This window comes from Zeus faber (assembly GCF_960531495.2).
Source record: "Zeus faber genome assembly, chromosome: 8".
NCBI lineage: Eukaryota > Metazoa > Chordata > Actinopteri > Zeiformes > Zeidae > Zeus > Zeus faber.
In genome coordinates, this window is record NC_137195.1 from 28,730,371 (window position 1) to 28,753,332 (window position 22,962).

At 43.1% G+C, this 22,962-nt stretch overlaps 2 protein-coding genes across 2 annotated transcripts in view; both read left to right on the forward strand.

Annotated features, from left to right (window-relative positions):
* elovl4a (ELOVL fatty acid elongase 4a) overlaps positions 1-3,626 on the forward strand; it is a gene marked incomplete at both ends in the record, with an annotated part of 8,284 nt that extends 4,658 nt beyond the window's left edge. Inside the window, 3 exons of the mRNA XM_080005394.1 lie at positions 2,365-2,536; positions 2,638-2,765; positions 3,297-3,626. Of these exons, the coding sequence (XP_079861520.1) occupies positions 2,365-2,536; positions 2,638-2,765; positions 3,297-3,626 (630 nt within the window). The remainder of the gene's footprint in view (positions 1-2,364; positions 2,537-2,637; positions 2,766-3,296) is intronic.
* Positions 3,627-15,234: 11,608 nt separating this feature from the next.
* Positions 15,235-22,904, forward strand: mtcl3 (MTCL family member 3; the record flags this gene model as incomplete). The annotated part of the gene is made up of 10 exons (XM_080005366.1): positions 15,235-15,331; positions 15,846-16,070; positions 17,772-17,930; positions 18,787-18,861; positions 19,126-19,445; positions 20,251-20,410; positions 20,500-20,575; positions 20,843-21,392; positions 21,765-21,894; positions 22,794-22,904. The coding sequence occupies exons 1-10, from the start codon at positions 15,296-15,298 to the stop codon at positions 22,902-22,904; spliced, it is 1,842 nt and encodes a 613-aa protein (XP_079861492.1). The 5' UTR covers positions 15,235-15,295.
* Positions 22,905-22,962: the final 58 nt, after the last annotated feature.

The following is a 22,962-nucleotide window of genomic DNA, read 5'->3' on the forward strand; positions in this document are numbered from 1 at the left end:
AATGAAAAAGAAAATAAAATTACCAGTAGGCAACTTGGTATTCAGCATTCAGCTCAGTCTTTCCTCAAATTTTGCGACGGCCAATTTTCATTTTCACCATCACCGTAGCAACTATAATTACAGCACATTGCCACTCGTAGCACCTCAGTGTCTCATGTGTCCCTGACTGAGAGGGAAAGAGGACACCGCCGCTTCCTTCAATGAAATTAACTCAAATGTAGATTCCAATCTGGGATTCCAACCCCCCCCCCCCCCCCCCCCCCCCAATGAGAAAATGTCTTAGCCTGTGCGTGTCATTGTGGAAAGGTAGTTCTCGTCTCTTCTGGTTTTCGAAACATGATGCTTGCCGTTTATCAGAATCGTGTAAGGCGGGAAGAAGGTGTTAAGTTTCAGTTTTTCTCCATGACGTAGTGACACAGCTGACACAGGTAGTTAGAGCCAGAGCCGCAGGGATGCCGAGGTCAGTAAGTGAGAGAATTCAACAAAACCCCGGATGGAATAAAACTGAATATATTGAATCAGTGATTCTGAGCCCCAGGGGTCCGTGGCACTTAGCCAGGGGGTCAGTGAAAAAAACATTTTTGGATGAAAAAAAACTTTTGAATTTCTTTGTGTCCTTGGGTACATTGTAATTTTTTTTTTTAATATAATATTGTTATGCAATATGTACGTATATAATTATCTCCTTTTGGACACACAAATCACGCCATGTGCACCTCCTCACCACCATGCGCTTGCTTGTCCCTCGAGTGCATTTCCCTTGGTTTGTGTTTCACATTTTGTGTAGCTACAATGATACCTTTTAATTTAATTTATGTTTATTTAATTGTATACATTGGTTTTTATATTCCGTCGAAAAATGCCTTATATAAGATTATTGTTTTGGGACATATGTCCCATGTAAGGGATCATCATCATCATCATCATCATCCTTGGTTGAAAAAAGTTTGTGAACCCCTGTATGAAATGACATTATTCTATACTAAAACTAGACAATTCCTGCTGAAATTGTAAAAGTGTGTGTACGTACATGTGTGAAGTATGCGCATGTAGGTGCCTTCTCCTTTGCTGTAGACTGACGGCAGCTTCTTCTTCTTCTTGGGTTTTTATGGCGGTGTGCCTCCTGCACCATTCCATCACCATCACCACCCACTGTAGTTTGATCACAGTCTGATGTATGGTACAATCCTGTTCTCTTATAAAAACCCTCATCGGGATTCTACATCCTACCCTAGACTCAACCCCATGGGGTTTGGGACTCCAGCCTGGTTCAACGCTATCCCAGGAAATCAGCACAACCTTGACGTGATACTCAGGTTGGAGTTATTAGCCGTAAGAATAGAGAGATATAAGCGCAAAACAATAAAATTGATAAATACTTAATGATTTCTGCCTCCACAGCTTTAAAGGGGGAGACTTGTGACATCACAAAGACGTAACACAATGACACCCCCTGTTGCCGCATCTACCCCAATATGTTGACATGTGTTTCCATGACGACTGCATTTCTGTGCCGTACTCTATTTACCCATAGGCAAAAATTCTAATAGTGAATCCGACTTCATATCGGATCTCAAAATGCATCCGCTAGTCAGATCAGTTTTTCCAGTACAACAGCGTGTCGTTTGCTCAGCTGGACATTTTCCATGAATGAGACACTAAAAAACCCTTTTATATAGTGTTTGCAAAAAAAATACACAGAATTTACTATTAGAAAAAGAGATTTATTGATAGTGAATATGGTGACATCCAACATTAACGTTCATAATGTCATTATTTTAGTTATGTGATTTATTTATGTCGTTTTAAGCCCAGTTCCAATAAAAAACATAATTTCCGGTAGTACAATCAGATCGGAATCGTGTCGCATGTCACAGTTTGCCTCAATCAGATGATTATATTCCGTGTCGCAGCCTGTCATAGCTTTTGCCGTGTGGAATCCGACCCTCCATAGGAATGAATGGACTTCCATTTGGTTGTTGTCGTTTGTCGGATTCTGTGTAAAGCTGGCTTTAGTGTGTGCCGCTGCCATCACACTAAAACTAAGAAATTAAACTGTTTAAAGTATGCATTGATGAAATACGCCATCAATATCTAATTCAACATATTTTACAATTCTTGAAGCCTTTTTTTGGTTTGTTAGAGGAACATTGAGCTTTGCTGCTCAAAAGTCCCTCAGAATGTCAGAGTCAACCTAGTAAAAAGTGAAAACTCTGTTAAGCTTTTGGGCCTCCTAGATTTGTCTACTTTTCTTTTAGTGAGTCTGTTTGTATGTGCGTTCACCTCCTCCTCCTCTTCGTCCTCATCATCCTCCTCCCTTCTTTCTCTTCTTCCCTCTCCCCCGTTGCCCTGTCTCTGAGACAGGTCGCAGGAGCGCTGTGGTGGTACTTCATATCCAAGGGTATCGAGTACCTGGACACGGTGTTCTTCATCCTGAGGAAAAAGTTCAACCAGGTCAGCTTCCTGCACGTGTACCACCACTGCACCATGTTCACCCTCTGGTGGATCGGAATCAAATGGGTGGCGGGAGGACAGTGTGAGTAGTGACGTCTGAAAATGTTTGTGTTGTGCTGAGTTTTGGTCATTATTTATTCAAAACCAAGAACACAGTTGACATCACTTATTCTTCTTGTGCAGCATTCTTCGGCGCGCACATGAATGCCGCCATTCACGTGCTGATGTACCTGTACTACGGCCTTGCCTCCTGTGGACCCAAGATTCAGAAGTACCTATGGTGGAAGAAGTACCTGACCATCATTCAAATGGTGAGAAAATGACTTTCAGGTTGGGGAGCGGGTGTGACGTAAATTTTGCCATTTTTCTCGACAAAATATTCAACCATTGGACCACACGTCAGTAAGGGTCAGAGTTGCCAGGTCAGGCAAAGAATACAGTATGTAGACCAAAGACTGCTCAAAACCCACCCCAGCCAGAATGTTTTTCACGTTCTAATATTATCCATCCAACCATTTGACGATAACATTTTGTTAATGTTGCTTTCGTGGTGCATTATCAATAACAACGTCATTTATTATGTTATGTTACATTATGTTTTACCTATACTACAGAGATGGAGTGACAGTGGATGTACTACTGTCTGCAGGATGGTAAAACTACTATGTCCTCCCAATTGTAACTGCTTCTTTAGAACTCCAGTTAAACAACTGCTGGTCTATGAGATTTCCTTGTGATTTTCGTCAGATTTTGAAAATTGGTCTGAGACTTGGAAATCTTAACTTAAGTCCTTTGGTGTAAACTAGTCATAAGATTTCCAATCCAACCGCCGTGTTTTTCAGATCCAGTTCCACGTGACCATCGGCCACACAGCCCTGTCTCTGTACGTGGACTGCGACTTCCCCCACTGGATGCACTACTCCCTCATCTGCTACGCCATCACCTTCATTGTCCTCTTCGGCAACTTCTACTACCAGACCTACCGCCGCCAGCAGCCCCGGCGTGACGCTTCGTCCGGCAAGCCCGGCAAGGCCCTGCCCAACGGGGCCCTCAACGGGCTCAGCCGGGTCCTGCCCAACGGCGCGGCGGCCGCGGGGGGCAAGGCCGAAGACAAGCCGCAGGAGAGCTCAGGGGGGAGGAGGAAGAGGAAAGGCAGAGCCAAGAGAGATTAGAACAGGAAAAGAGGTGGGCGGGGAGGAGGGGAGGGGAGGGGTCGGTCGAAGAGATGAGGTACGAAGAGTTATCACGCGAGAGACTTGATTTGTTGAGGGGGTTGATGGAGGATGGATGGATGGATGGATGGATGGATAGATGGATGGATGGATGGATGGATGGATGAATGGATGGATGGATGGGTGGATGGATGGATGGATGGATGGATGGATGGATGGATGAATGGATGGATGGATGGATGGGTGGATGGATGGATGGATGGATGGGTGGATGGGTGGATGGATGGATGGATGGATGGGTGGATGGGTGGATGGGTGGCTTGAGGGGGCCTGGGGTGTTTCTTTGATCCGGGCTTGGATCCCGGAGAGGCTGGAGCTTTCTGCGGGTGGGAAGTGTCAACGATCGGACGTCAACGGCCCATAATTCAGCATCTTGTCATATCAGTCTTTCTTCCTCTGCATTGGGTTGCCATGCAGACGAGGGCCCGAAAATCCATCAGAGACTTTTATACCTAAAATTGAGCCGGAGTTGAGCCGGAAATAGAATAAAAGGTGTGTACCAGTTTTGAGGATGACTTGTTCGACTGAGAAAGAAAATAATAGCATATCAAACGTGTGTGAATACGCAGTCTTTCCCGCACACACACACACACACACACACACACACACACACACACACACACACACACACACACACACACACACACACACTAAAACCTGGTTCACACCTAGACCGTAATCGTATCCGACAGTCGGATCCTCCTCCCTTGTGGCCGTTGGATGAACTGTGTCTGAGTTTTGCGTCACAAAATATGTCAGGGAAAACGGTAGAAATCGTTTTTGTCCAAAACGTACGCAGAAATCCCGGCCCACAGCCCGTCGTAGCTTTCTGCGCGTGGGATCCGACTCTTCATGGAAATGAAACGACATCCGGTTCTTCTTTGTCGTTCGTCGTCTGAGGTGTGAATCGGGCTTTATGCGTAAATAGTCAGTTATGCTCGCTATTTATTTAAGGATGATTAACATTATGTACCATACATTTTTGTGCTCCCTTTGTCCAAATGTTTCGGTTGCGCTCTATTTAATGCTATAATATATGTTCGCAAAGAGAGAGAGAGAGAGAGAGAGAGAGAGAGATAGAGACAGAAAGATAAGTTTACATATCCCTTTCAAACAGACATTTCTGCAATAATCAACCAACGTGTTAAGATGAAGTCGTCTCGCGTGCTCCTCTAGACATGTACATAGCTTTTGGGGGAAAATCAAAACTGTGTATGAAGTACAGTGTTATAGGGATGTCAATAGATAGATATTGAGATATTCAGTGGCTGGGGAAGTGTGAAGTGTGATGAAAAAAAATAAACGATTGAGATCTGACATCTACCCGCCAGTGAGAAAGAAGATCTCTTTCTGTTTGAACGGAATGTCTTACTTCTTTGTATCTTCACAAAGTGTTTATGCGGCTTATTCAGAACCGTGGTTACCTTCTGAAAGATGTACTTATTGTCGACGTTGGGGGTTTTTTTTGTCCAAAAATGTCTTTCTTGTCAAGGAACAACCGCGTGGTGTGAGCTAGCTGCCAGGGAGCCACCAATTCAGCAACCTTTATTATACTATATTATAAATGTCATGATGTTCTGCCTGAAGACTGCTCGTCTCTCAAAAGAAATCAAACTTCCGGGATACAAATAAAATAGCCACTATTTGCCTCGTAGTTCAGTTTAATTCTCGTCCCACCCTGGTCCGGTATTTAAATGTAATTGTTTCATTAATTGGATTTAAGAGAAAGCAGAGAGCCGTCATTCATGTCATTCATGGAAAATCCGATATCACTATTTATTGTTGTTGTTGGTTTTTTATTTTATTTTATTTTTAATGTAAATATCTTTTTTTTTACTTCAAAAAAGTAAAAGTGCTCGTCTATGTTTTTGTGGGTTTTTTTCTTTCTTTATTTTTGTGTTGTAAATAACGTTTTTTGTACATGGAGCTTTTGGGATTTCTTCCCAGCTTACCCTGCTTGGCCACCGCGTGTGTCCACGTACGTGTTTGTTTGTTTGTTTGTTTGTTTGTTTGTTTGTTTGTTTGTTTGTTTTTTAATTGTCATGACTTATTTGAAAGTTCTCTCTTGAAAACTAATTAAACTGAATGCCTGTATCAATATTTTCTCCCTGTACTTGCTTCTAAATATCACCTTAGATTTCATCATAATGGAAATGGAAAAACAGTATGAATGGTCATGGCGCTGTTATTCTCAATTCCACTAAGGGGCAGTGTCTCGTGTTGACTGGATTTTACATAGAAATCAGTGGTTCTCAAGGTGGGGTCCGGGGGGCCCCAGGGGTCCTTCAAGAGGTTCCAGAGGGACCCAGGTAAAATGATTAACTTTGAACTTCACCATTTTTAAATTTACAAGTATTTTGCACAGTTAGAGAGGTGTTCAATAACGACTGTTTCGGTCATAGTTTAACTGTTAACTCTAACTATAGTATAGACAGGTGTGAATGAAAGACTAAATAATATCTAACAATAAAAATCATGTCAAATTGGGGTCCCAGAGGACACAATTTTATCAAATTGAGGGTCCTTGATATGAAAAAGGTTGAGAATCAGATCAAATTCTCTAATAAGTCATCATAGTTCATCTTAACTACGGACAGCCTTGTCATATTTTATTCCTGAGGTGGGTATTCCAGGTTCAGAAAGTGAAAAGTAAAGAGTCATCCATCTGGATTTGGTCAATAGCACAACCCATCTTCCAGTGTTCAAGGAATCAGGGAAATCAGGACTTTTACTCTGTGAACCTGTGAATGGTGAATTGTCCGCCTCTGGTCACACTTTTCAACATTTAATTCCATATCAGCATGACTCAGGTGGATCTCAAATCTCAGCACAGCAGTCCAGTGGCATGGACTGGGTGGTGAGCCTCAAATTTTGTCTAATTGTGTGTGTCATGTGGAAGTGAAACACATACAGTACAGAAGAAAATCCAGGTGTTCAATTCAGTCTTATCTTATCTTATCTTTGTTCCCCTCTCCCTTAATCTGCCCCCTCCTTGCCCCTCTCCTGTAAAACGACCTTGAGTTCTTTGAAAGGCGCTATATAAATTTAAGTTGTTATTATTAATATTATGACTATCTTATCTTATCTTATCTTATCTTATCTTATGTTTTATGTTATGTTATGTTATTAATCATATTTCATCAGATCTTATTTCATCTAATGTAATCTTATGTTATGTTATGTCATCTGATATTATGTTATGTTATCTGATATTATTCTTTGTTGTTATGTTATCTTATCTTATCTTATTATATCTTATGTTGTGTTATTTCATCTCATCTTATCTTATCTTATCTCATCTCATCTTACGTTATCTTATGTGATTTTATGTTGTGTTATTTCATCTGATTTGATCTTATCTTATCTTGTCTTATCTTAATAGATAGTCAACAGCAACAATCATCCCAATCTGAATGTAGTAATCTCTGCACTCTTCACATCTTGCAACCGGACACGTTGCTTTTTCAGACAAAGGTTTCCATGGTAACCGTACAAAGCCGCTGTCTGCCGTCAAACCCCGCCCCCAGCCACCCACCACGGGACCCGCCTCAGTGTCGGATCAGCTGGGGCTCACGCTGGGACGTGGCCCTGACGTGATTAACTATTAAACACGGCTTTGTAGCGTAGGTGCGTGCGTGTGTGTGTGTGTGCGTGTGCGTGTGTGCGTGTGTGTGTGCCACACTTTGATAACAGGAAGCTGTAACATCATCCGCAAAGGCCTCAAGTTGTTTGGAAAGTTGCCTCTGTGTTCCCATAGTAATGGTGGCGTTGTCTTTATTTCCGCTTCTGTTGTGTCTCGACTGATGAAATGGTTTACAACACGGCCACTCAAGAGGCAACATGGAGCTTAATTCATGGTGTCCTAATGTTGGGGCCCCTCACCACTCTAAAGCCTATGAATGCCATCAAAGAAACACTCAAAATCGGTCTGGGTCATAGATGGACACTGGAGTCGCTTCACCTTCACGATGCAGCCGATGCGCAGCTTCTGACGTTACGATGCGTTCACAATTGCCGGATATTCCACAGTTGACGGACAGACACTTAATAATCCCCGAAAGGAAATTGCAGTCAGTCTTGCATCAGAAAATAAGCATTAATAACAAAAAATTTATAAAAAAGAAATTAAATAAAAGAAAAGAAGAAAAGGGAAATATAGGGGAAATATCGAAATATACCAGAAAACCGGTTAACTGTACACAATAAAATATGACAATATACACCAAATCTAATGATGAACAACCAAATATATATCACCTCAAAACAATTACAGAAAACAGTAACAAAATCAATAATAATAACATACTAACACAGTATGTCAGTGAAAATCGGAGGTTTTGAGCCATAATGTCGAACTCTGCTCGCTCCAGTTCGGCGTCACATTTTGCACCGTTTACTGCTCCACTGTAGATTAAATATTTCATTAATTCACATGATACTGCACGGTGCAGCTTCTTTTGCTGCTGTTTGGCAGGCCCAAGATGAAACACCAGAGGGTAGATTTTCATTTTTACACCCACACACCCCCAGCAGACGATTTGCGTGTTTGTGTGTGTGTGTGTATGGCCGTGCATCAGAGAAATACATAATTTATTTAGCATATTATCTGAGCACTGGCCTTTGTTCTGCTGTCGTTTTTTTCTCAGATTGCCGTCTTTAACACCCTTGAGTAAACAAATCACTTTTTTGGATCAATTATATTATAATCTCATTATCTTTTTTCTTTCTTCTTATATCTTATTATATATATATATATAATATATATATATATATTATATATAATATATATATATATATTTATATATAATATATATATATATATATATATATATATATATATATATATATATATATATATATATATATATATATATATAAAAATCCTGCTGTACTTATTACACTTCAGGCATGTCCATCTCGACGGGTTATTTTTTAAATAATTGACATTGTCGATGTCAAAAGGGTGAGATCGTTCCATAATTCCTGTTTTTCATAAGAATTTGTCTTCGGTTAGTTAGAGAGAGATTATTCATTCATATATATATGAATATATATATATATATATATATATATATATATATATATATATATATATATAATATATATATATAGCATATAAAAATAAATAAGATATAAGAAGAAAGAAGAAAGATATGATTATAAGATAATTTATATATATATATATATTCTTTAAATGAATAAATTCCACACCTTATCCATCAAACTCAATATGGGAACCAGAGAAGGACAGTGTGAATTGTATACCGACTGAACTACAATAACAATGACAGGTGTAGTGCGTTGGGAGCGCCTGGACATGACGTCACCGTGATGAGTTGAGGAAAGGGTGAGAGAGAGAGAGAGAGAGAGAGACAGACAGAGAGAGACAGAGAGAGAGAGAGAGAGAGAGACAGAGAGAGAGACAGAGAGACAGAGAGAGAGAGACAGAGCGATTTGAGGCTGCAAATGAATGGAGTTGCTATTTTTAGCATGCGAGTCCATCAGACGCACCCCCCCAACTCCTCCCTCCTTCCTTCATTTCATCCAGCTCTGCCCTGGCGCTACTGATGCAGCTAAGAGGAAGATGCGGGATAAACATACTGGAATCCTGCTGTACCTATAACACTTCAGGCATGTCCACCTCGACGGGTTATTTTTTAAATAATTGACATTGTCGATATCAAAAGGGTGAGATCGTTCCATAATTTCTGTTTTTCACAAGTATTCGACTTCGGTTAGTTAGAGAGAGACTCTTCATCCATCCTCGGAGGGAAATTACAGCGTCTCAGGAGCTCAAAAAATAGGCAATAATGATAATAATAATAATAATGATAATAATAATAATCAACAATAGAATAAACAATAGAAAAAATGGGATCACTAAGAAAATTGCAATACATAGAAAAATATGGCAATACACACTAAACCTAATGATCAACAACAAATACAAGCTAAAAAAGAACAGAAAAACAAGTTAGGTTTCTTTCCCCCCAAATACCAAGATTCAAGTTCCAAGAGGTTATTTGTCACATACATGTACATCCGCTTATACATACGAATATGCAATGATGTGTCATGACAGCCGGTGATTACGCACAATAAGCTCGGCGCCCCAATCGCGATTCTGGGTTCTATAATTATATAATAGTATTAATTGTCTGTGTCGTATAAAATATACAGTTAAATCCTCCTAAATGAAACTTACCTTAACTTACCTCCAGTACTTACCTCACAGAGTAGAAATCCTGGCATGTCAGAAAGCGTAAAAGGTATGAACAATAACTAATTAAATAGACCTGACAGTGAATCAGAAAGATACACCTAAAAATGTTTATGTACAATAAACTCAATGATAAGCAATAAATATAAGCTTATTTTCTTTGATCAAAAATAAAATAGAAAAGCATTTTTAACAGTAAACAGAATGATGGCAATAAACCTCAAAAATGAACAGTAAATATACACCTCTGTACCAACATATTCACATTCTGGAAGGCTATATCACATATAGGTGTATTATATATAGGCTAAGGCAATATTACAAAAGTATTATCCAAGTAATATATCGCATCATAGTTAATTAGTGCTTCAGTTTTGTTTGACAGTCACAGGTTCAACACCCTAAAATATCGGTATTTTAAGATTAAGGTGAACATCAATTCCAAAAAAAAAAAAAAAAAGACTTCTATATTTGGCCAGCACCTGATAGGCCTACGGATCACTGTGCATGTCTTCCTGGTAACTGGGACGATTATTGTTCTTTAGAAGAGGACGGATTGATGGTTTGGAGACCAGACCAAACATCCTCCCGGGCACTGTCTGTGTTTTGTTCTGGAGAAACACCGCGTCTGGCGTGGTGTCAGGCGCATCTAAACCCTCCCAATCTCAGCCTTCTATTCCCTTCAGGGTTGCCAGATGTACGATTATTATCTCATGTGCACGATAATTGTACGATTTGTACGACGTACGATCAATAATATAACAAACCCACCTAGATCTACAATAATTTAGACGTCGTGATTTCTGGGTGTTATTTCTTCTTATACAGATTCATGTAAGTTGTTCTGGATGTCTGGATTTGAATGTACGATAGTTTGCCCTGGAATACGATAATTCTGGAGTCCTTGTGCGATTATTTGGTTTTCGGCATCTGGCAACACTGATTCCCTTTGTGCCCCTGTCGAATCAGTGAAATGACTGAATAGAGTGGGGGGCAAGGGGACACTTTGTGGGCTGGGAGTGGGGGTGGTTTTGGTGTGTGTGTGTGCGTGTATGCCTGCGTGCGTGCGTGTGTGTGTGTGTGTGTGAGAGAGAGAGTAATTATAGGACCCCAGCCATCTGTGACTCTTACTTGATATAAAATGGCTACGGCCTGGCTACAAACCTGCTTTGTACAAGGGCTGCGACATCTTGTTTGGTTATTAGGCTCTTATTGGGTTTAACAGTGGCAAAAGGATCTCATCCTTGCTAAGATGTTGGGATATACGGGTCTGTACAGACTGCATTTTGCCAAGAGGTATAGTTACACTGCTAATTGCTGTAGGTTTACTTAAAGCCTCGTACAAAGCAGCTTTGCCGGTCCCAAGCAGCACAAATCATACCTTTTGGGTCCAACAACACCATCTATTCCTGGCACTCTCCCATGGCTCCTTAATGTAGGCCCCAGAACTGCCTTTGTTTGTGCCATATTCACACACACAACTAAAGATTTGTGTGCGATTCCTCCGAACAGAGCTAATGTGCAAATGTGAGGCTGAGCCAGTGATATAAAGTTTCATAAGATGGTTAGGTTGAGTCTGTGCCTCCCTCTTGTCCTGCTCCCTCAGCACATGATGAAACCTTCAAATTTCCAAAAAACGAGAGAAGAGTTTTGCAACAAACACAGCAGCGGGCGGGGGCTAAGAGACAGTGAGAAATAGAGAGGGTGGAAGAGAAAGAGTTTTATGGAAAGGTCCATTGTTTTGTACCATTTAATGCATTGTTTTCTCTAGGTGAACACATGTAGGCCTACACACACACATACACACACGCACACACACACACACACACACGCACACACACGCACACACACACACACACACACACACACACACACACACACACACACACACACACACACTTTAATCATCTGAATATTTGCACTGTAATTTTTGAGTGCTCTGCCCCCCTCTGCTGTAATACTTTTGGAGAGGAGCAGAGGATAATGAAAATCATCAGCCATATTTACATCCAATGGCCTTTAGCTGGATTATGTTCATCCCGCGGGGCTCAGGTTCGGTTTAATTGTCCCCAAAGGCAAAAAATTTAAATAAACGGCAAATGGTTGTGTAGGGTCAGTCCTTTAAACTTTTCAACTATAGTGCTTAAAATGGAATTAGTTAGATTTTTTTTTGTCAACCCGTCCTTTAAATCAAATAGCACTCTCCTGCGACATTCTTTAGAGCCTTGACAATGAGTGGGTGTGTGTGTCTGTGTGTGTGTCTGTGTGTGTGTCTGTGTGTGTGTGTCCTGTTATAATATGCCCGATTGGCAGGAGCTGCCTGTTACAATATAACGAGGAGTCCTTGTTATATTGAGAGAATTTGAAGGTTAGAACTGACTGTGTCTTTCTATGTGGTTGTGCATGAGGAGAGATGGATAGAATGAGAGAGGGCATAGGGAGAGAGACAGAAAGGGGGAGGGGAGGGAAATAGATACAGTAGATAGATGGAAAGGGCGAGGGAGGGAGAGAGATAGATGGGGGATAAATAGAAAGGGAGACAGAGAGACAAGAGATATGACGGAGAGAGAGAGAGAGAGAGAGACATTGGAGGGGGAGAGAGATAGAAAAAGATAGAGGGGGAGGAGAGAGATATATAAATAAAGAGAGTGAAGAGACGGATACAGAAGAAAGAGGGAAGGGAGGGGGAGGGAGATAAAAAAAGAGAGGATGCAGATAGCGGTAGATGGGAGGGAAATAGAGATAGAAAGAGACGAGGGCGAGAGATAAGATTAAGGAGAGCGAGAGTATGGTAGAAATTTACTATATGTTTAAAGGAAATATAATTATTATGTACTATACATAGAAAGAAAGTATAATCATTATCTTGTCTATATGCAATATGAATGAAATAAGTGTGGAAAAAACACTCTCGGGACCAACCTAAAACAACGGAGGAATGTGTGTGAACATTTCCCAGCGCACAATGTAAGAGCGCATGGGACGATATGACAACCTGCAGGAGATGGATCTACAGAGTAGAGGATAAGAGTCATAGCCTGAGCGAATGCTATAGCTCTTCTGCAGAACCGCTCGGCCCTTATGTCACTTGTTTAAAGTTCTAATAAAGGTTTTGAAGTTAAGTCCTTGGCTTCCTGATCCCTCTCTTAATTTGTTCGATGTTGTTTTTCCGCAACAGGAGGAGGGAGAGCGAGAAAGGGATGGGAGGGAGAAAGAAATAGAAAAAGAGGAGGGAGGGGGTTAAGAGAGATTCAAAGAGAGAAAGAGAGAGGGGGAAGAGGAATAAGATAAAAAGCGAGGAGAGAGATGGAAGGCAGAGAGGAGGGAGACGGAGAAAGGGATGGGAGGGGGAGAGAAATAGAAAAGGGAGGGAAAGAGAGATGGAATGACAGAGAGGGGAGGGAGTGAGATCGAAAGAGAGGGGGGGTGCAGGGAGAGAAGGTAGAGATGGAGAAAAATACAGTGAAGGGATATAGGCCTCTCTGTGTGGTACGGCCTTCAGCCTACACCACCTTCCTTTCCATCAGGGCGGCATTGCGCGTGCGCAGCTTCATTTCCGCTCCTCCGCCGCGATGACGTAATGCGCGAATAGTGGGACTGGGCGGTTGGTTGGCGGTCGGCGCGGCGCACGGAGTCAGCATCCCGCTGACTCCCCATCTCCTCTGCATCCTCTGATCCGAAGGAGGAAAAGAACAAAAAAAAAAAACGTCTTTCCAAGGTAAATAATTGATTCAAAGCTTCATTGTTTCCTTTTGTGAGAATCGGGATAATAGTGACTTGTGTGTCTGTGTGTGGGGGGGGGGGGGGGCGATAAAGGAATTGGGTCCACCCGTCCAGTTTATGTACACTCTCCATCACATTGTTGGGCCTGAGATACAGTAGGCCTATGTAGGTTGGTTTGCTGTTGATACCCGGACTTTTCATGGATTTAAAACGTGTAGAAACAGGCAGGGCACTGTTGCTCTCTGCGTTTAGACTAAACGGACATTGTTAGGTTGGTTGGTAGATTGTCAGAATGTCATTGTCTTTTTCTATAAACACAATAACAAAATATAAACATTTGAAATAAATAAATGCACACACAAATAAAGTCACGGTGATACAAATGGGACAAATAAGACACGACAGTTAAATAATGTATCCCTCCGTTTGAAAGACATCGTCTCCCGTCGATGAGTCATCGGGTGGTGGATCAGAGTTGTACAGTCGTAGATGACTGCCAAGGATTGGTCAACAGTCGTGAACCCGAACGGTCAATACAAGCAAGGACGCGGATCGCTCCAGACGGTTGGGTTCGGGGGTGAAACCAGGCATCCAGAACAGAGCGCTCATGCTCCAGTGATAGATGGTGAAATGGGCGCTGACTGTCCAGGGCAACACGACGCAAACGACAGATTGTGTAATCGTTTCAGACGTCCAACCAAATGACCACAGTACAATTTGGACCCGCAACCTGTGTGTGCATGCGTGCCTTCTTGCGCCGCACGCTTTGTTTTAAGTCATTGTGTCCTTGCCCTTTTCCACACGCTGCATTTACTTTTTTGTCTTCTGTAAAGAAATTATAGCGGACGTCATTTCTCGATTAACGTCTTAATGACATCAGTGGAGCTCATTGTGGCTTGATGGATGTTATGAAGCTACAGGGAGAGTCGGAAGGAGGGGTGGATAGGATGGGATGCTGTGGATGAGCTGATCCGTGGCCTATGACACCATGATGAACCCCTCCGCTAGCGGCGCTGCCGGCGCGCAGCGGCAACCAGACGGCGGCGGCAGAAAGCAGCAGCAGCAGCAACGCGCCTCGTCGCCGGCCGGCGGATCCAAGTCCACACCGAAGGCAAAGCCCGCCACCCCCAAGCAGGGCGGAGGAGGAGGTGGTGGGGGTGGGAGAAGCAGCCGGGGTCATTCCCCCGTCTCCACCGCCACCGGTAGGGAGCGGCAGGCCGGGGCGTCCACCTCCAGAGGCGCGGCCGCTGTCCAGCCGGGCGGTGCTGAAAGCGGCGGCGCGCCCCCAATCGACGAGCCGCTCGCGTCTCCCTCCAGAGCGGACCCGAACCGCGTCGTGTCCGATCAGCCCTGCTCCTCCAAGTCTCCCAAGCTGCGGAGTAAAAACCCCAGGGGAGGGGAGGTGGCGGCGGCGGCAGCGTCGACCAGCGCCAAAAAGAGCTCCAAAAGCGCGGCGGGCGGCTGCGGACCCGGCTTCTGGAAGGAGGGGTGCCTGCAGTCAGAGCTGATACAGTACCACCTGAACAAGAGCCTCGGGAAGAAGGGGAGCAAGATGCAGCCCAAGTCGGCGTCCCCGCCTGCGTCTGAGCCGGAGCTTTCCCCCGAGCCCGAAATCACCCCGGCACACCACCCAGCTCCGAATCCGGACCAGAAGCTGCTGGAGGAGATGGAAAAGCTGGAGGATGAGAACGATGATTTGAAGGTGAGTGGATAGAAATGAGAATGATGCGCCATTGTGGCACCTGTGGCTGCGGATTTCACAGCGTCTACGCCACTGTTTAAAGTGGTAATCCATGAGATCGTCTGTGCTGGTTGGGTTACACTGCATGTCCCAGAATTCCATTCGAAACGTATGTATTTATTTTTCATTAGAGTGTACTTTTCTGTTTGTGAACATTCATATCGACCACAACTAGCTACGCTGGTGTCATCTTATCATGATCTTATCATCGTATCATCTTTGCGTGATCTTTGCATTCTTGCCAGGAAAGGTGGACCCTGCCACCAACAAACTGAAAGAGCACATAGAGGAACACGTGCATAACCAAAATACATTGAATGGCTTTTTTTTTTTTAAGTGACAGCTATAACAAACAATCAAACATGGGAAAGAATCTTAAGAATTACCACTTTAAGTACCGACTTCAGGTAAACGATGACAATGTAAATATTTTGTTTGTTGAAATGTGTTTATTTTCCACGTTGATTACGCTCAGACGGAAATCGAGGAGATGCGGGCTGAGATGGACGAGATGCGCGATACGTTCTACGAGGAGGACGCGTGCCAGCTGCAGGACATGCGCAGGGAGCTGGAGAGGGCCAACAAGAACTGTCGCATCCTCCAGTACCGGCTGAGGAAGGCGGAGAGGAAGAGGATGAGGTTCGCAGAGACGGGCGAAGTGGACGGAGAGCTCCTCAGGAGCCTGGAGCAAGACCTGAAGGTAGGGGGAGACAATACCACCATCTCCATGATTCAGCCGATATCATTCACTGGTGTTTTGTCGGTAGGAAGTATAGCATTGGTAGAAAAACTGAAGATATGACAGTGTGAGAAAAGGCAAAACAGTGATTCTCACAGTACAGATCATGTCCTTTTCAGACGTGAAGAATTAGCCAAATGTTTTTCTTTATTTTCTTTCATGGTTATTTCTTGGGGTTCTTATCTACTGTTCTGACATGTCTTAAATACAAAACAATCGATTCATCGTAACAAACAAATTAAAGGTAAATGAAAGATAAGGGGACATTCATATATTTAAAACGTTTCTACAATATAAAATGTTTGGAGAAAACAGTTTTAATTGTTACTTGTTAACTGATTAGTGGGTCTATGAGTCTGGTTCAGTGCAGACTCATTCTCCTGGGGTGGGTAGTAACGCGTTTCAAGTAGCGTACAGTACATGAGTAAAAAAGTAGTTTTTTTTCAAGGAACGAGTACTTTTCATGTTCCTTTTTTTAAACTGTACTTCTACTCTTTACTTGAGTATTTTGAGCCAGTAATCTACTTTTTGCTTCACTACATTTTCCATTTATACCATTGTTTTAACTAGCCTGCTCTAAATCAGGGATTGAGTGTGGTGCGGGGAGCCGGGTTGCCAGGTCTGTGTGACAAAACCAGCCTAATGGCCAGTCACAACCAGCGCAAAACCCTGGGTGGGAATTTTGATTCCTTTCAGCGACAGAGATGTTTTGAGTCAGTTCACTAAAATGATTTGTTCACTGATTCTCTCACCGATTCGCGAACGTACGTGGACTCGGCGGAAGGCCGAGACTCAAACGAATGAATCGTTTTGGGGGAGGCTTTAGGTAATTTAGTTTACACTAAAGATTCGGTCAAAAAGTACGACACTGTTGCCCGCTGCCTGGAAGAAAAATAAGCACCACCTGTCTTTTTACCACGGTGCGATGATGACAGAGCAAAACCCAGAACAAGAGGCAGCTCCCAAAACAATCTTAGAAAACAAGGGAAAGATGGGATTTTCATTTTGTTACTATTTGTATGTTCAAATGAGAAATAGATCACCTAGAAGTGAAGCCCTACAGTCTAAAATCATTAGCCTCCCTGGTCTACTTTGTTGAAAACAAAAGTTTATCAACAAGTGCTGTTTTATCATTGTTTTGCACTGGGCCGCACACCCTAAGAAATATTAAAATGGAAAGTAACTTGTACTTTGAGTTATTTATTAAGCAGGTACTTTTTTACTTTTACTTGGGAAGGTATCTCAAAATTTACTTGAGTAATTTTTTATGGGAGTAATTGCACTTTTACTTGAGTATAGATTTTCAGTACTCTCCCCACCACTGCTCATTCTCTCTGTATAACCAACTTTTGGGGCCAATTGAAATTCGAAACACTGACTTAAACTAGCGGTAAATTAGGAATCGACCTTCAGATGAGAACGCTAACTGTGTTAGCTCAATGGAAGGCTGCCGGGGGGGGGGGGGACCCAGCCTATTGCTCCAGTGAAATCAGGGAGACTCTCCTTTCTCTCTTCTTTTGCTTTGTTTATTGCAATATCATATTATATTGTAAACAAACCTATTAACCCTAACTGTCATCCTCGCCTCCCCTCCTCTCTCTTTCCTTCCCCTCTCCCTGTCTTTCACTTTCCCTGTCTCGTTCTCTCTTCATGCTGCCCCAGGTGGCCAAGGATGTGTCCGTGCGTCTGCACCACGAGCTGGAGAGCGTGGAGGAGAAGAGGACCAAGACGGAGGAGGAGAACGAGAGGCTGAGGCAGCAGCTGATCGAGGTGGAGATCACCAAGCAGGCCCTGCAGAATGAACTGGAGAAAGCCAAAGAGGTCAGGGAAACGGCCAAATTGAACATAGATAAGCCATGGATGTTTTTTTTGAGGAAAGCAGGCAGGGAGCGTTGGGTGGACGGTGAAAACATCTGTATAATCACTGTGAGACACAACTTTCATCGCATCGCAATGAATGCACTATTCAGTATACTGACAAGTGTTCAACAATTGGTATTTTTTGTAAAGTTCTTTCTTCCTTTGTAGCATACTGTGTATTGATGATAACTGCTCTGTCAATGTCCATGCAATACCAGGAGAAAGTTAGTTTGGTTCCTGATGACATTTCTTTTGGTGCCATTTTATTGTTTCTGTGCGTACACTTCTTTTACGCTACAGGGTGGTCACACTATTTCCATTTCTGTCCTAATTCTATCAAATGTATTTATTTGTTTAATTGATTTATCAATTGTATTTATTTATTTTTGTTTGTTTGTTTGTTTATGTATTTGTTTGTTTGTATATTCATTTGTTGATCCATGTATTTAAATTTATAGATTAATTAATTATCTTTTTTTTTTAATAATTATATTTATTATATTTATAAACAGTTCTATTTCAAACCTAAAGGGCACACCAAACCGGCGAGTGTGAGCTATCCATCCTTCAATAACAAATGTAGGGGTGAAGTCATAGGATATTGTTTATTCTGTCAATTAAAAGAACAAGTGGCTTGGCTGTGACCAACATCTAAGTATCATTCTAGATTTTTCTTCCGGAGAGTAGCTCTTAACATTAAGCCGTCTGGCTTTTCCATTACTGGGTCCTCAGCGCCACATCAATTTGGATGGAGTCACGGCCCTCATCCCTCCGTAGTACTTAGTGTACTTATGATGTAACTGCTGCTTCCTTATAGCTGTCACTGAAGAGAAAAGGAAGTAAGGACGGGCAGAGAGCAGAAAGCAGAAGGACTCCGCAGACGCCATTGGAGGTGAGTCCACACTTCGGGATGGAAGAAAACTGTAAACCATGATGGAAAACTGTAAGGAAAGTCTAATAAATGTCTTGAAACCCGAGAGCATTTTTACTATTTGGCATAACATTTTATTCTTTAGAAATGTGTAAATGATTAACAAAATGGGAGAGAATGTAAGGAAAAAGAAGAAACAATTTGCATAATTATCCACCATTTAAATTGAAAAGAATAGCTGGTTACTAACTGGAACTAAAGAGCTTATCCCTAATCTTGTTCAAGGAGGAGAACGAGGACTTGAAGTGCCAGCTGGCCTTCATAAAGGAGGAAGCCATCCTGATGAGGAAGAAAATGGCTAAGATTGACAAGGAGAAGGACCGCCTGGAGCAGGAGCTGCAGAAGTACCGCTCCTTCTACGGGGACGTGGACAGCCCCCTGCCCAAGGGGGAGGCCGGTGGACCCCCCACCACCCGCGAGTCTGAGCTGAAGCTCCGCCTGCGCCTGGTGGAAGAGGAAGCCAACATCCTGGGGAGGAAGATTGTGGAGCTGGAGGTGGAGAACAGGGGTCTGAAGGCGGAGCTGGATGACATGAGAGAGGACAGGTAACGTGTGACCTGCAAAACCTTAACTGGCTCAAATGTAATTATAATACGGTCACTTTAGATAGGATTAGGATAACTTTATCACATTACATAGCGTCATTTAGGACAGGGGTTCCAAACTTTGGAAGGTTATGTTCTGTCCGAAGTAAAGAAAGAAAAAGTGTACAGTACAGGTACTCCCCACTTAAGGACCCCGTTTCGTTCCTAGGACCAAGTCGTTAAGCGAATTGGTTGATAAGGAAGGACGTGTGTTTTTCACGGTAAGGGGGCGTGGCCATTGCCAACACTAGTGTAGTGAATACTGACAGACTGAGGGAACGAGACTGAGAACGGTGATGAGATGAGATGTATACAGTGTATATTGTGTATATAGTGTGTATAGTATATATAGCATATACAGTGTATATAATATATATAGTATATATAGTGTATATAGTATATATAGTGTATACAGTATATATAGTATATAAAGTATATATAGTGTATATAGTATATATTGTGTATACAGTGTATATAGTTTATATAGTGTACTCAGTATATATAGCATATATACTAGCATATATATTAGTATATATACTAGTATATATAGTATTTACAGTGGATATAGTATATACACTGTAAATACACCGCAGTTCCTTTGAGGACCCCTAGGGGGCCCCTTGGGCACTGCACTGTTACTGTGAATAGTAATGCAGAATAGAGCACTGTGTAAGACCGACATCTGCTAAATGACAAAATCCAAAATCTGATAGAATATATCAATGACGCAAATGTTTTTGTGTTTGTTCCTGCCGTCCTCTCTCAGTCTGGCGGCCACCGGGGCAGATGGCTCTGGCAGTGAAGGTCAGCAGTGCAGGGAGAAAGGCGAGGCCCTGTCGGAGCTGAGGCAGCAGCTTCAGCTGGTGGAGGACGAGGCCGAACTTCTCCGCAGGAATCTGGCAGACGTGGAGGAAGAGAATAAAAAGGTAGCTAGATAGATAGATAGATAGAAACTTGGTTTTGATCAAAGGTGTTAGATACTCAGGCAGTTTTGAACCTTCCCTTTCCTTTTTAGGTGACTGGGGAGCTGAACAAACTGAAATACAAGGCTGGATCTCATGAAGCGGGGTCAAGGCATGGAGGAGGAGGAGGTTGGTTTGTTTATTCTATACCTCCAACCAATTATGTAATTTTTCTCGACGGTGAGAAAGAAATAGGCGCTCTTGAGGGGCCTACAACAACAACAACAACAGAAGATGTATTTTTACTGTTTTGAGTGTCTTTTGAAAAAGGTGGTGGTAACTTGGTGCTGGGAGGTTGATATTTGATTGAATGGTTCAATAGTCTACTAAATTGTGACACCTGAGTAGTTGATCTCTTCAGGATCACTGAGATGCCTCTCCTCCACTTTGTCCCAGGCGGAGCGGACCCAGCCAAGGCGGAGGCCCTGCAGGAGGAGCTGAAGGCCGCTCGGCTCCAGATCAACGAACTGAGTGGCAAGGTGATGCAGCTGCAGTACGAGAACAGGGTGCTGCTGTCCAACATGCAGCGCTACGACCTGGCGTCCCACCTGGGGATCCGCGGCAGCCCACGGGACAGCGACGCCGATAGCGACGGCGGCCGGGACGAGGACACGCCCTCGGCCTCCGTCGCCTCCCCGCGCCTGCTCCCACCCCACCGCAAGCGCGAGGGGCCCATCGGTGGCGAGAGCGACTCGGACGAGGTGAGGAACATGCGCTGCCTAACGCCGACACGTGGCCTGTATTCTCCGCCCATGGATGGGCGTTTTTTATCGCGAAGCCTGAAGGACCGGCAACAGATGATGGACATCCGCATGGAGGCGGAGAGGCTGGGCCGGACCATCGACAGGCTCATCGCTGACACCAGCACCATCATCGCAGAGGCTCGCGTCTACGTCACCAACGGGGAGACGTTTGGCAGGCTGGACGAGGACGAGGAAGGGGGCAGGTGAGAAAGAAAAGAATGTGCTTGATTTCACAGGAGCTAGGCTAGGTGCTTCCATCTGCAGCCTTGCATGTAGCTTACACGATTAGCATTCAGCCCGTCGCTATCTCTCTACTGGGCACGGCTGAAATTGGCATCGACCATCTTGTCTGAATCGGGGTAAAAAAGACAAAAAGTGAAAATGTAGTTTCTCTTCAACCCCAGTGAACGCCAGTTCTAAAAATACGGAAAAAAAACATTACAATTAAAAAAGAAGAGCAGTGAACTACAGGAAGTGAGCACACCACAAGAAAAATAAACATTGTACAGAAAGCATTGGTAGAATTAATTATCAGTTGCGATTAAATTTAAGTTCACTTTCTTTTTTTGCATCAGGATCAGAGAGCATGAGCTGCTGTATCGGATCAACGCCCAGATGAAGGCCTTCCGGAAGGAGCTGCAGGGGTTCATCGACAGGCTGGATGTCCCCAAGCAGGAGGACAAGAACGCAGAGGAACCGTTGTCTGTACGTTCGCAGTGCGCTGCGGAAGTTTTGCAAGGGTCGTGAGTGAGCGATGCATTTCCAGACCACACTGAGCCAAACTTACCGGTCAACCGAAAAACATCTTTTCTCCCTTTCCCACCAGCTACGTCAGTGGGTTTCTAGGCAATATCAGCTGTAAATCCTAAAATAATGTCTATTGCCAAATGCGCACTGAAGATTTTATGGCTTCTTGGCTTCCCAGAGGCTTACACAAGAAGGCTACAGTTAAAGGGATACTCCACATTTCACCGTAGCTAGGCTAGTTGATTCCATATGCAGCCATGCATTAAAGCTAACACAGTTAGCATGCAGCCCATCAATTTCTTGCTTCTGGACACATGAAATTGGTTTTGACCTCACCTGAATCTGGGTAAGATAGACAAAGTATCCCTTTAAAGGTACAGTATGGTGATGTGAGGTTTTCCAGACCAATATATTGCTATGATGTGTATGATATATCATAGTGTGAGTATGTAGTATGAAGTATTCTGATGTTTCCTTGTGAAGAAGTTTAAATCCTGAAATGGCTCTGATTAATATCTTTGCTTCGCAAAGAGCCTGACTGAAGTCTTTGGTAAAGACAAAATGTACGGTATGTAGGAAGGCAGTTAAAGAAAAAAAAAAAGTCAATGTTAAGAAACTAGGTTATTGTTTTTATATTTATGGGCGTAGGATGTTCTTTGTTTCGGGGCTGAGTTCAAAGAAACCAGTTGGATTGACTTACGAGGGAAGGGAAGTTGTCATGTATGTTAATTCATGTTTCAGTCTCCTGAACAATGCCGTCGCCATGGATCCTTCTGGATTTGATACTTTTCTCTGAATCCGACTCAATCCCTTTCTTTTCTCTCTCACTTTTGGTTCTCCCTCCTCATCCCATCCAGATGTTCCAGCCCATCATTTTGCTCATCCTCATTCTGGTTTTGTTCTCTTCGCTCTCCTACGCCACCATTTTTAAATTGGTGTTCCTCTTCACCCTGTTCTTTGTCCTGTAGAGCACCCGCCTTATCCGCACCCTAATTCGTTAACTTCCCTTCATTTGTTTTTCGATTT